This window comes from Staurois parvus, unplaced genomic scaffold (genome assembly GCF_062004578.1).
Source record: "Staurois parvus isolate SC_StPar_1 unplaced genomic scaffold, SC_StPar_1.0 ptg001418l, whole genome shotgun sequence".
NCBI classification, from domain to species: Eukaryota; Metazoa; Chordata; class Amphibia; order Anura; family Ranidae; genus Staurois; species Staurois parvus.
In genome coordinates this window covers 2,851,276-2,864,960 of record NW_028319214.1, presented here as the reverse complement: position 1 = coordinate 2,864,960, position 13,685 = coordinate 2,851,276, and the positions used below count along the sequence as shown (strand labels likewise).

Below are 13,685 nucleotides of genomic sequence, written 5' to 3'. Positions count from 1 at the left end.
TCTGACATCAGTGCCTGACCTTACAAATGCGCTTCTGGAAGAATGGTCAAACATTCCCATAGACACACTCCTAAACCTTGTGGACGGTCTTCCCAGAAGAGTTGAAGCTGTTAAGGGTGGGCCAACTCAATATTGAACCCTACGGACTAAGACTGGGATGCCATTAAATTTCATGTGCGTGTAAAGTCAGGCCGACCAATACTTTTGGCAATAATTGTGTGTTTTTTGGGGGGTTTTGTTCTCTTTTAATACATTGCTTTGTATTGATGTACAATTTTAATCTGTTGCATTGATGGGAAGGGTTTTTTGTTACAACAGGAGCCTAAATAATTTTTTTTCTTTCTAACATACATTGAAGTGCGCTGTGATTTTTTTTTAATGGGTTTTGCGGTTTTCAGACTCTAGCGCGTTCGCTCACACATCATGATGAATTGGTGTGAACTGAGGCTATTGGAAATAATGAATTTCAGCTTGTTGTTTCATTGGGTCTGCATTGAGCAATGCAGCCAAGTATACTTGGTGTGAGTGGTCTCTAACAAGCAAAGGTTCAAGTTCTTTTTCTTCTCACTGCTGAGCTGAAATGCTATATATGAAGATGGATTGTGTTTTTTTATTATTACTTTATAATATATTTATGTCTTTCATATAGTTTTTGTATTTTGTTTTTCAGGGAAAAGAAGTGGGTGACTGTCGGAGATACTTCTCTTAGAATTTACAAGTGGGTTCCTGTGGCTGAGCCTAAAGTGGATGATGTAAGATATTCTCAGTTTAAGAGTTTTCCTATAATAGACCATCAATCACATTTCACTTTTCTTACTAGCTTTACAGTGATTCCGAAATGTTCGAATATTGGTCTGCTTCTTGCTTCACTAACAATGACTTACATGCAGAAATATTTTTTGTATAATCTGAACAGTAGTAGTAGTTGTCTGTAAAAAGTTTTAGTCCTTTTAACCAAACCTGTTTATTTTGGATAGGTTATAATGCATATAGTGACATAGGAGTACTTTGTGGGTAAGAAAAGTGTAGAACAAAGCTACACAACTGTACGTTGGGGAACTATGTATCAAGATTTTCAGTGAACCCATGCATAACATGAGCACAGTGATTGCAGTATGTAAAAATGCCCTCTTCTTGTGCTTAGAAGTAGCATTGCACCTTTTGTGATTGTGAAGGCAGAAATGTACAAACTTTCCAGATTTTTTTTTTTTTATTCTTTAGATCACATTACTACTGCAGGGTTCTTAAAATCCAAATTAGTGTTTACATAGAACCATCATCGTAGGTAGTGTCTGGCTGTAGGGCATCAGCCTAACAGTCGGTGATCCACCATTTTCATTCATTAGATTTCAGATTTTTCAATCATGAAGCCTCCGCATCATCTATAGGTGTTACCTAGGGTGGTCTGCATGCAGTTGCAGCCTGTATAGGATACCTCCTCATTAAGGAATGTTAATATTTTTAACTCTTCCAAAGAGCCATCATGTGATTGTGCATAACCAGGTATCATCGGAGCATGGCTACTTGGGCACTGTATAGATGCACGGACACAGCCCCATCTAGTGATGGTGCATGTCTGGGAAAACAAATCCAACTAGACTGTTTCTGTGTGTGGCTTCTTCAGACTTCACAATGCACACAAACACAGTTGTTAACTGTTGCTACTTAGGTTGGCAGGATCGGGTCATTGTGTGTGTGTTGACTCCTTTAAAATGGCCTGATTTAACTGACCAAAATTTAGAAAGTTGAATTTAGTTTTGTATTACAAAATTTGTCAAATGTGGAGAAAGGTGGAATTACATTTTAAAGGGTCTTTGAATGTGGTACTGTCTAGTTCCTTACTCTAGTTCCTCAATTTGTGTTTTAAAGGTAAAGACTAGCAGATTAAAATGAATTTATAATAGTCACAGTAAGTGGGCAGACTAGGACGCTTACCACTAGAATCCCAAGGAGAAGAGAAGCCAGTGGGTGCTTTTAACTAGCCAACCTAGAGATAAATTGGATGCTTTGGGTGGACAAATCTTTGAGGTGATTTTGCCGGGAGTTGTTTAATACTCTTAAAAAATCTAAAATTCTCAGCAAGAACAATAGTGAGAGTGACACCAAGCTTAAAGTGTTCCTAACCCCACAACAGTAAAATCAGTCTGTATATGCAGTAAATAATGCTTGTTCTACTCACTGTGGAACCTAAGGGGTTAATCCTCCGCATTGTTTAAAAAAGTTGTTTGAGCCTGACTTCTCTGATCCTCCCCTTCTTACAGTGTTTCCCTCTTATCTCCCAATAAAGACATATCATGTGGAGACACTCTGCACATGCTCAGTTTAGCGTGTATTGCTAGAGTGGTTTTTGTTTTGTTTTTTTGTCTTGGGAGAGTGCATGTGATCAGCACAGGGCCAATCAGCAGTGCCCAGACAGAGGTCAGTGGATTTCCATCCTTCTAGAGTAGAGTGAAAACTCCTACAACCTTTAACCAGTGCTCTGTTGGACACTGATAGAAGTCAGAAGACTGCTTTAACTGCTGATGAGAAAAGGTATTTAGCAGTTTATATTTACTAAAATAATTGCATTTCCATGTTCTATGTACTGTGGGAGACCAGATATAGTGAATGCAGGGTCCGGGGTTTAGTAACACTTTAATAAGGGTTTGTGTAAACATGGTTCTTTGGGGTATAACTGTTGGGAATGGGGGGCAAGATCTTGGAGGTTATTAAGGTTAAAGTGGACCTTCGCCCTTGATTTTTTTTATTTTTTCTTGTTCCTTTCCCCTTATAACCTGGCCATACACTGTTAAATTAGGAAGATTAAAGCGGACCCCTACTCCCAGGTTTCTTGCTAGCTCCTCCTCCTTACTCTTAAACTGGCAATATACTGTTTTGTTTTTTTTTTTTTTTTTTTTTTTTGTTGTTCAGCCTACAAGGTAGATGGAGGAATCCCCCTTCTGGGACATTGTGTTCTGACCGTGGAACTCACTTCTATTAGAATACACTGATTGGCTTCAGCGGCTGAAACATTTTCAACTTATCCCTTTGTCAGAAGTCTATTAAGTAGTTGACTTCCATGGAGCAGGGGGGCCCCTCACACTGATTGAAGTTTGGCCAGTCTAGCAGGGAATTTTGTGCAGTGTATACCACTATACTAGCTTTACATAGTTGGAGAACGTGGTGTTTTTTTGTTTTTCTTTTTCCCCATTTACCTGCTTTTTAGCTCTTCCAGCTTTCCCACCGAGGCGAGCATGACAAAAGGCCCCACCCACTACTTCCTGAGATGATCACATCCCAGGAGGCAGTGTTCTGCTGAGGGAGCTTGCGAGATTCTGCGCGTATGCAAACATGACTACGCACTCTGATATTTGGCAACTGGCAGAGATTTGCAGCATGTCTGCGCATGTGTATGCATGCATGGGAAGAAAACTCCAACTTGTACGCAAATGTGCCGCAGGTCTTTGAGTTCTGGCAGAGACCTGCTGCACATCTTTGCAAATGTATGTAAAGATGGCAGCACAGAAGAGGAGCCACAGGAATATTGTTCCTCTTTGATCCCTATATCATATTTGTGGTCATTAAATTTCATTGCACAATGTCAATTCGGTTAAACCATGTAATGATTATGCTAATTTTTGCCTTGTCGGGAGTTTCTTAGGCCAGAGCTTTTGTCTTCTGCTTTGGTTGACATTGATGGTATGCAACATGTGGTAGCCTCACAGTAGTAAAACATTTTCTCAGATTGTGCAATTATTAGTTATTGATTGTTGCAGTTACGATCCCCTAATATTTTCATAATACTGCATTTGGTACATTATGTCTTGGGTAGACACTTAGGCTTTTCTGGGTAATGTATTAAACATTAATTTTACCTGTGTTGCTCCGAGGACTTGCATTGCATGAAGTACAACTGTTGCCAATGACTTGCTGCAGTCTTAAGTGCCCATCAACTTGTGGCATGCATTGTGGGTCTCAATGAGTCTGAGGGTGGTGTAAGTAGATATTGAATAGTTAAAATTCCCACAGAAGTTGCCATAATATACATGCAGCTGTAATTTGTTTTTACATTTTTCCCCAGCTATTTATTTGTTTGCAGCCCAGTTGGTTAATTTGCTGTTGATGGGAAATATGCTGAACTGACTTTCATTTTACTTAAGTCTACATTAAGTTATTTATTTTTTTACATTTCTTTTCCTTCAGATTGAGTTGAAAGTGACAGATGAGAATTCGGGACTTCTGAGGCGACCAAAACCCTGTGGAAAAGTCAGATACTGCCTTTTCTACTATTGTCTGTTCTTTAATGTCACAGGGAGTGGGAATAATACTAACACACTAGCATGCCTATCCAAACTTCTTCTTTCTAACACCTACTGAACTGTGTATACGTTTAACTGGCTAATAATGAGTGAGTGCTGATTAATGACTGTTCTTCACGTTCCCAACATGTAAGTTGTATCACAGGTTTTCAGTGACACGATCTTTTCAATTTAATAGTGAAAAGCAATGATGGCCTCTAATGCCATATAAAAACTGGTATTCAATAATGAGGACTTCTGATCGATGCTTGTAGATTACTGAATGTTTCTGGTAAAGCGAAAAATGCATGTAGAGCGTAACTGCTTCAGAGACTTCTGATGTGTTGTCTGCAGTTTAGGGGAAGGTAGTCTTCGTCTTCATTCATGCTCTGCACACAAGAGGGAGAAGTGCAGAAATTCTGGGCTGGCCAGGGGTACAAACCATTTATTTATCTTTTAAGTTGTTCATTGAGGGCACACTGTCCAGCAAATGTTAATCCAGCTCCTGTATAACTGAGCCTCCAATCATCTAGCTTCAGTTTTTTGCTAGTGGCCTAGGAGGTTGGGTGTCTTCTCCTGACTTGCTGATAACTCTTGCCTATATTTTTGCTAGCCTTCTTATTTTTTAAAATTATTTCTTTAATCAAAACCTTTGGTTCAACTATCTGGATCCCTGCACTTGAGCTGTGATGGCCCTTTTTTTTTTTTTTATTCAATTATTTTAGCCATACAGATAGTGGTAATATAACGTCTATAGGGGTACATGATGTCATTGAACTGAGTTGTACAAATAAAGCCAAGTACGTTGATACAGAATCTGGTATGCCCTGTAAGCTCAATCAAGTCTTTTATGGGGGCTAATTAGTTTGCCACTGTGAAGTGCCTTCCAGATGCTTTCTGTATAGCTGGAGACAGCAACTAAGCTTTCGTCTTGCATGAGGATGACATTTGCTCATATGCTTAGGGCACTTTGGCTACATGCCTGTGATGTCCAGAGTACACCTAAAGAGCATCTGATTTACTTTAATGGAAAGCTGCTCTTTGGACCTGCTCTCAACATGCTGTTTTCCTTGCAGGCCTTCCTCAGTACAGGAGATTTGTGGATGGGATTTTTAAGCACCTCAGACTTCATCCACTATTCCCTTAGTACCATGTAGGTGACCAGAGTCTACAGTACATATCGCTCAGGCCAAAAACCTTGAAGACAGAAGACCTCTGTCTTCTGAGAGAGTGTTTTTTGTGACCATCATCACTTTTACAGAATTGGGAACACAGGCAGCAATAAAAACTGCGTGGTCCTATTTCTAAATCTGAGCTGGACAAATACCACTGAGATCTAGGAGCCATATATACTCACGGTGTTAAATGTTGTATTCCACCTAGTGGTGACTGGTGCAATTGCAGCCTTTAAGGCTGCAAAAAGAGATTTCACTGACCACACTGTCAGACATCTTTTATGGTGACTGGTATTTGCCTTGCCCTGTTTTAAACGACTCTTGTGCTTTGCCTATTAGTGGCAGAACAACAGGTTAATTGCGGCCCTTCCTAGCTGCACATGCTCTCCTTTGCTTACCCACTTCTAAGGCCACTATGCTCAGTACATTAGAAAATATGGGAAGCACCTGACTCCGTCCTCTTTCTCCGATGTGCTCTGGTGCTAGGCAATTGATTTCTCAGCATTAACATGTTGGTAGTTAAATGAACCTGTTGCTTTTCCCTGTATGACAAAAACACTGCTTCCTTTTAAGGTCAGACTGTTGTCGAAGGCTTAGTCAGGGACATTTGACATTTTCACTGTACAGAAAGTAAGAGAATTTGCAACAGAAATAAAACCATAAAAGTTGATAAGTGTTTAAGTCTTTTCCTAGTTTTTTTTTTTTCTTTTGTTAATGCCATTATATTTCTGTCTGTTGGAGATTTTAGCTTCTATAACAACGAATGTCACCAGGATGGTAAGTGAGGGAGAATCTTTGTAACAGAGCCCAGGATAGAAGTAGAACCCAACAGAGGGGTTCGTTTTAGTTCTTCTTCAGATAATCCAAATCGAGCAAAACATGCTTTAAGGCTAGATCACCCCAGTTGCAGTGTGGGAGCGCATGCAAAATCGCACTTTTCCCGCACTGCACGGAAACACACTGCCTTTTGCAGGTGTGCTTGGATGTCATTGATTCTTATTGGCACACCACGCTTCTAGCAAATGCATGCAGTTGCTTCCATTTTGGTGCATCACAATTTTAAAATTTACACTGACACCTTTTTTGTGCATTTTACACACACAGGGCAGTCTGTTGAAATGAATGGGCTACCCTAGAACACGATGTGCAAAAAAAAACAAAAAACTTTGCAGTTACTTTAATTTTGCTAGCAGAATTACCTTTTGATGTTTAGGTATAGTACACACTGCCAAACTAATAATTGGGTTCACATTATGCAAGAAATATATCCAAGGCTGAAGTAAAGTTGTAACAGTTGGGTTAAATAAAATAAAGTAGTAGTAATTTTGAATATGCCTTAGCCATGAATTAATGCTCCTAGTCCAGGGATCTCCCAACTTACTAAACAAAGGGTCAGTTTACTCTCCTTCATACTTTTGGGGTGTCAGATTGTGGCCAGTGGGAGTAGAAAATGTCCTAGTGTCAGTGGGAGTAGAAAATGTCCTAGTGTCAGTGGGAGTAATCAATGCCCCATATTTGGTTTTAGGGGCAGCAATAATGCCTCATTGTTAGTGTCAGTAAGAGGAACAGTGCCTCATCATTGGTGTCACTTGGAGTAATAGTGCCCTATTGTCAGTGGCAGGAACTATGCTCCACTGTTGCTGACAGTGGGGAAATGCCCTAAGGGCCAGATTAAAGCAAGCACAAGCAAAGGTCCACATTTAGCCACCAGTTTGGAGAACATTGTTCTAGCCTGATCAGGTTTCTGTACCATTTAACAATGCAGAGCTGTTACTGACACACTGAAGCTGTCTATTTCCAGTGTCTCTTAACTTGTCTGATTTTCTTTCCATCTTCCTCTAACAGATCTATCAGTTTGCAGTTTTTTTTTCATTGTGTTTTATGTTAGATACAGGCTATTTCTCTGTGTGAACATTTCAGTTGTCAAGGAATGTTTTTATTTCATTTTTTTTTTTTTTTTGTAGAAGACCAAAAACAAGAAGAAAACAAAAGATGAGAAATGTGGCTCTGAACTGACCACCCCAGAAAACAGCTCCTCTCCTGGCATGATGGACATGAATGGCAAGTATAGAAAGTGTCATTGAGAAGCGTATATATTGGTTCATCTTTTACCTTTTACCAAAGAAGCTGTAATACTACATAAGTGTTCCAACTATTATTTACCACAGAAAAAAAGAAAATAAAAATGCACACTGATGCTCAAATGGTTAATACTGCCAAACTGCTGTTTTTGCTACACGAAGGAGTTAACTTGGCATTGTTCTGAAATCTAATGCTGTGTATGCAGAAAAGCATGGTAGATTAGGGGGTGCTGTACCTGTTTTAGGACTGAGGCCCACAGGTTTTGCAGGTCTCTCATTAATGACCGATACTAACTCCTCCTACTAATAATCTGGACTGCAGGTATTAATGGAGATGTGAATTAAATGGCTTCTTATAACTGTATTGTAACAAATATTTCCTCTGTCGCCTCAACTAGTGCATACCCTGGTCTATAATAGTAAGCAGAATAGGAACAAGGGGGTTGAGAGACGAGGAGCATTGAATAGAACAGCTGTTGATAGATTTCTAACTGTTGTCTGTTCTGTGGACAGTCCTTGGTACAACTTCTGAGCTATGTGCAACCTCATTTATCATTCATTGTCTTGGCAACTAAGCACACTCTGATTGGAAATGAGGCTGGGAGTAGTGGGGGTACAGTACCTCTAGAATTCCAGTGATGGAGACAAGATGTAAGATTCCTCTTTCAGTACTGAGGAAATGGCCAGAAACTGTGTCCTGCTACCAGATATTTAACAGTTTCTTTCCTTTCAGATGATAATAGCAACCAGAGCTCTATAGCGGATGCATCACCTGTGAAGCAGGAGAACAGCAGCAATTGTAGTCCTGCCCCAGACAACCTTAACAACCAGGCAGACAGTACTGAGTTGAAGTCTGAGGAGGCTCATTCTAATGCCAGCGAGCACCAGGATTCTGAAGGTAATACTAGAACCCGAAGTTGCCTCAGTGCTATTACTTGCATCTAGATTTCAGTGAGAAATCTAATTATTGTGCATTTTGAAATGTAATTACATTGCTGGAGGTAATAACATTTGTATGTAAAATAGTCACTGAGCAGAGTTTGTTATATGAAATTAATGTATCTTTTACTATGCCATCTAATACTCTGTGAACCGCCACTCTAGACACATAGTGGAAATAAAATGGCATTCGATTGTTTCCTCCTTTTGGGGTTACAGGAGAGGAGGATCAAGGGGGAAGGCTGCAGATGCTGGAACATGTCACATGTTCCACCCTTAAAATGGGTGAACGTATCCTTTAATTCACATTTATGTATGAAAAGGTCTGGAATGTCTGGAATCAATTGCAGATATCTGCAGTGCTAAAGCTTTCATCATGGTAAATGCAGAAGATCAACCTCTTCTTTGTATCATGCACCATAAAGCAAGCCTATAGATGAGTCAGTTTTTGTTCACCCAGCGGGCTGAACGAAAATACTAACCTGGTTCCCCCATCAGCACACTCAAGGTGGATGGCAGGAGACTTCCACACCATGATAATACACTGATCAGTAGCCTGCAGCGCTGATTAAGCAGAACATTTCCAAAAAGGCTGGTTAAACAGAAGTTGATCAGTAGATTGAATTCTGTTCAACCACAATGCCCATATGTTGATCAAAATTTGACTGGTCCCTGCTGAATGATTTTGATCCATGCATGGCAAGCTTCATGCACCTGTAATTCAAATCTGAGCTGAATGTTTTTGGGATTTTCAGTCCAGCTGTATTGAAACAAATCTCATTTACAGAGACTGGACATAACCCACATCCTGCACAGTTACACATTATACAGTAGTAGTACCTCTAACAGCTGGAGATGTCGGTATACCTACAGGTAGGTATATGTAGGTATACCTATAGATTGGCATAGTTGTGGATTGTTTTCCTCAGTGATTTTTGGATGTGGCAAAAATAAGTTTTGAGAATCCAGCTTTTGGTCACTAGCAATACACAAATCGGGTGATGTATAGGCAATTGTAAACACCTGGACTCTCTCCTAATTTATCCGGTATAGCCACGGACCTGAATTATGCTCTTCTCTTAACTACCCGTCTTTCCAAGCCTTTTACTCTCTAAATATCTCTGCATTCCAGTGAGGGTTTTTAAAAAAAATTTAGCGTTTGCAGTCTACCATAACGTATAATACAGACATGTTTTTTTTTTTGGATGGAAATTTTATTTTGTGTATATTTTGTAGTGCAATACCCCAAAATAGAACAGTCTGCTGGCTAGAGATGGGAAGGCCTGAATAAGAAAGCCGGAAAATTGGGATTTTTTTTTTTCTGGAAAAACTGAAAAGAATTTTGTAATATGTTCTTTTACAATTTTATAAATGAATATATGACATGATATTCAAACCATATAACCTAAAGACCTTAATGAGATTTCTGGGACTTTGTGAGGGCTTAAATTATTGCAAGTTCTCTCAGCTGAAGACAAGAATTCTGGAATACAGTTCAAATAACACTGTACACCTCAATGCAAGAGAAATATGCATTTCTGCCACAAGGGGGCACTGCAGGGGAAAGGATTCAGTTTAGTTTGCTTGTGGGCTCCATCTTGTACCTCCTACAGTTGGAGGATTGTTGGGGTACAGTAGTTTCTGTCCTCTCAGGCTTTAATTGACAGGTAAGAGGATAAATTTGTCTCATGAATTTGTTTATCTTTATAACCTTTTAAATCATTACTTTTAATGTTCTCCACCACCACAGTATAATGTTTACATATAGTCTGCTCAATAAATAGTTTTTTCTTTTCCCCCTCTCAGTAAAATGGTGAGACCAACATCTAAGGTTTGGGAACATTTCCACAGTACAATTTCTGCTGAGTGCGAAGCTGCAATATGCAAATATTGTGAGAAGAAATATTCTTTTCCAAATGCTACAAGGATGACAAAACATCCTGGCATGCCAAAGTGCCCTAAAGACATTAAATACTTTTATAGTATGAAATGATGAGGACCATAATGAAAGTGCATCACAAAGGAGTTGATTTACTAAACCTAGGGAGTGCAAAATCTGGTGCAACTCTGCCCAGAATCCAGTCAGCTTCCATATGTATTTGTTTGGTTTTTTTTTTTTTTTTTGAAGCTTAACCACCTGAAGATAGAAGCTGATTGGCTACAATGCACAACTGAACCAGATTTTGCACTCAAGTTTTAGTAAATCGACCTCCGAGTTTCTTCACCAGCATCATCTTCAAGTAAAGAAGTATTGCAAACCATTGCCTCCCAAAAATACACAATCCTTTAATTTATAGATACAATGACACTTAACAAATCAGGAGAAAATTGATCAAGCGCTTGCAGGAGCAAATATATGCTTCTGGATTAGCATTGTCAATAACTGAATATGCGCAATCGCAGGAAGATTTTAAATTATTACGACCATCATACTTTTTGCCAAGCAGACATTCTTTGAGCAAGCCTCGTTTACATTTTCAAAAACTACCCACCGTTGAGGGGTGTCTTCCTTTTTTTTTTTTTTTTTTTTGGGTGGCAGGGTCATGTTTTTTCCTCATGTCTTCAAAATTTCCGGAAATTTTACATCTCTATTGCTGACTTAAAATATCACATAAGTGGTTTTTTTTTTTTTTTTGTTTTTTTTTTTTATGTAACAAAGCAGACGGGTAACACTTAAAAGCTCAAATGAACATTTTGATTTTTACTTTAGGAGACCTTTATTTTGACACTACATTGAGACTAGTATAGGAACAAATGTTTGATTTTGTGTAAGTGGTGAACATACCATTAAGATGAGATCAAGTTGGGTTTGGAAGGGCTCAGATTAGCAGGCTGACAACTTTTTCATGGGTTTACAATTGTCGCAATTATGAATGATAATGTATTTGCTTTCATGAGCATTTGATGCTCACTTAGCAAATGCAAATGTCAATTCAGATCTTGCAATTTACTTTTGGGTCCTGCGATTAATCTGGGTCAGTGGGGATCCAGTCCTCCATGCAATCGGGGACTGTACATTCAGATTTACAAACCCTTTCTGCCAGTTCTGTGGTTTAAGAAGAACTAAACCAGCTCTGTCCAACCTCTCTGCAGCAAAAGATCACTGCTATAGTGTTCTAAACCTGGCAATTGCCGTTCGAAGTGATCTGTTGCTGCAGAGAGGCTGGACAGAGCTGGTTTAGTTCTGCTTAAGCCACAGAACTGGCAGAAAGGGTTTTTACATCTGATTGTACAACTCCAGGGTTTAGCCAAAATACATTCCTACAAATGGGGCACAATAAAGGTGTCTGAACAGTGCAATACCTATCTCCTACTTTTAAAATTAATCTATTTATTGTAAGCCCTGGTTCAGCCCTGGACTTTGAAATTGTGCAACTTCACTTGAAGTTGCATGATTTTCAAAGCCACAGGTCAGTGCAAATTTAGGTGAGACTTGGCTGACATCTGTGGGACTTCATGCACAGATGTCTATGCAAGTCACACCTGAAATCTCAAAAAATAGTGCAGGAAACTTTTTTTCAAATCGGTGCAGCACCACAAAGTCTGAGTTGCACCGATTTTGAACGGTTCCATTGCTAACAATAGGATGTGACTTGTCATGCGATTTGGAACTGTCAAAATAATTTAAACATTTTGGCAAATTTTGCCTAACAATGATTGTTTAATAAACATATAATAAGTCTAATACAGCTTTACTCCTTGATCTAAAGTGTGATCTGGTTGGGGGGAGTTGAATATGTCACAATGCATTTCATGGGTCTCTATCCCCACTTCCTCAGGCTTTGTGAAACTGTTAATGAATAAACATTGAAACTTGGGATCAAGGGCCTAAGGGACCACCAACCACACCTAACCACTCACTGGGATTATGGCAAACAGATACAAACTGTAAACTAGGAAGTGGTGGACTTTCCTTTCCTTCCAAGGATAAAGTTTAAAAGAAAAATCAATATGAAGTCTCCACATTTAGAAAAAAAATATTTTGTCCGAATATTTATCTAGAAGTTTTCCAGGAAAAATGATCATGTGGCTTGTAACATTGCAGAGGCAACTCACCAGTACAGTAGATTTTATAAAGTGCACAAGTGTACTCATCCTATTTGTTAACAAGCTTAACCCTTAATAAAAAAAAATTGATTTATGTATTAGTTTTATTTAGTAAGACAGAGCAAAAATGATGCTACAGTATACAATGTAACGTCACTCACTGCAGCCAGAGCTCGCTTTTCATTACTTAAAGCAGTAAAAATACATCAGGATTGTTGATTGATATGAATAACTGCAGTATGCTTTTTGCTTTGTTTTCTGTTTAGCAGTTCTTAACTGGTGGAATTTAGTATCCTCTTATTAATGTTTTTCTGACCATGCCTTTTCAGTTACTTCGGGTCAAAATTCACAGTCCTCTGTGGAAAGTTCATTAATCAATTCAGAGAAAACTGAGCTACAGTCTTGTGTTGATAAAGATGCTTCTGCAGAAAACACAAAAAATTCTCAGGTAACAAACAGAACAACTTTCCTCGCATGCATACTGTGGATCTTTAAAAAGAAAAGTACTTAAAGGGAATTTTATGTCATCTTTATTCTGGTCAAGACTAATACTGGCCATACACATAGATTTTTGAACAAGAGTATTACAAACGTGTTTGAAATTCTTTGTACATTCGATGACTGAATAGTTGTTCGAAAATTTAACTTGCATTTTTAATATGAATGTATTTCCCAAATGAAAACCACATACAGTCAGGTCCATAAATATTGGGACATCGACACAATTCTAACATTTTTGGCTCTATACACCACCACAATGGATTTGAAATGAAACTAACAAGATGTGCTTTAACTGCAGACTGTCAGCTTTAATTTGAGGGTAATTACATCCAAATCAGGTGAACGGTGTAGGAATTACAACTGCATATGTGCCTCCCACTTGTTAAGGGACCAAAAGTAATGGGACAATTGGCTTCTCAGCTGTTCCATGGCCAGGTGTGTGTTATTCCCTCATTATCCCAATTACAATGAGCAGATAAAAGGTCCAGAGTTCATTTCAAGTGTGCTATTTGCATTTGGAATCTGTTGCTGTCAACTCTCAAGATGAGATCCAAAGAGCTGTCACTATCAGTAAAGCAAGCCATCATTAGGCTGAAAAAACAAAACAAACCCATCAGAGAGATAGCAAAAACATTAGGCGTGGCCAAAACAACTGTTTGGAACAG

At 38.9% G+C, this 13,685-nt stretch overlaps 1 protein-coding gene across 3 annotated transcripts in view; it reads left to right on the top strand.

The window, feature by feature from the left end:
• Positions 1–13,685, top strand: part of BCL7A (BAF chromatin remodeling complex subunit BCL7A) — a 56,528-nt gene that overhangs the window by 15,090 nt on the left and 27,753 nt on the right. For 2 of the 3 annotated variants that reach the window (XM_089662046.1, XM_089662045.1), the window contains exons 2-6: positions 671–752; positions 4,183–4,245; positions 7,417–7,513; positions 8,267–8,431; positions 12,849–12,967. In XM_089662046.1, coding sequence (XP_089518172.1) covers positions 671–752; positions 4,183–4,245; positions 7,417–7,513; positions 8,267–8,431; positions 12,849–12,967 — 526 coding nt within the window. The remainder of the gene's footprint in view (positions 1–670; positions 753–4,182; positions 4,246–7,416; positions 7,514–8,266; positions 8,432–12,848; positions 12,968–13,685) is intronic. The other variant, XM_089662047.1, reaches the window with a different exon arrangement.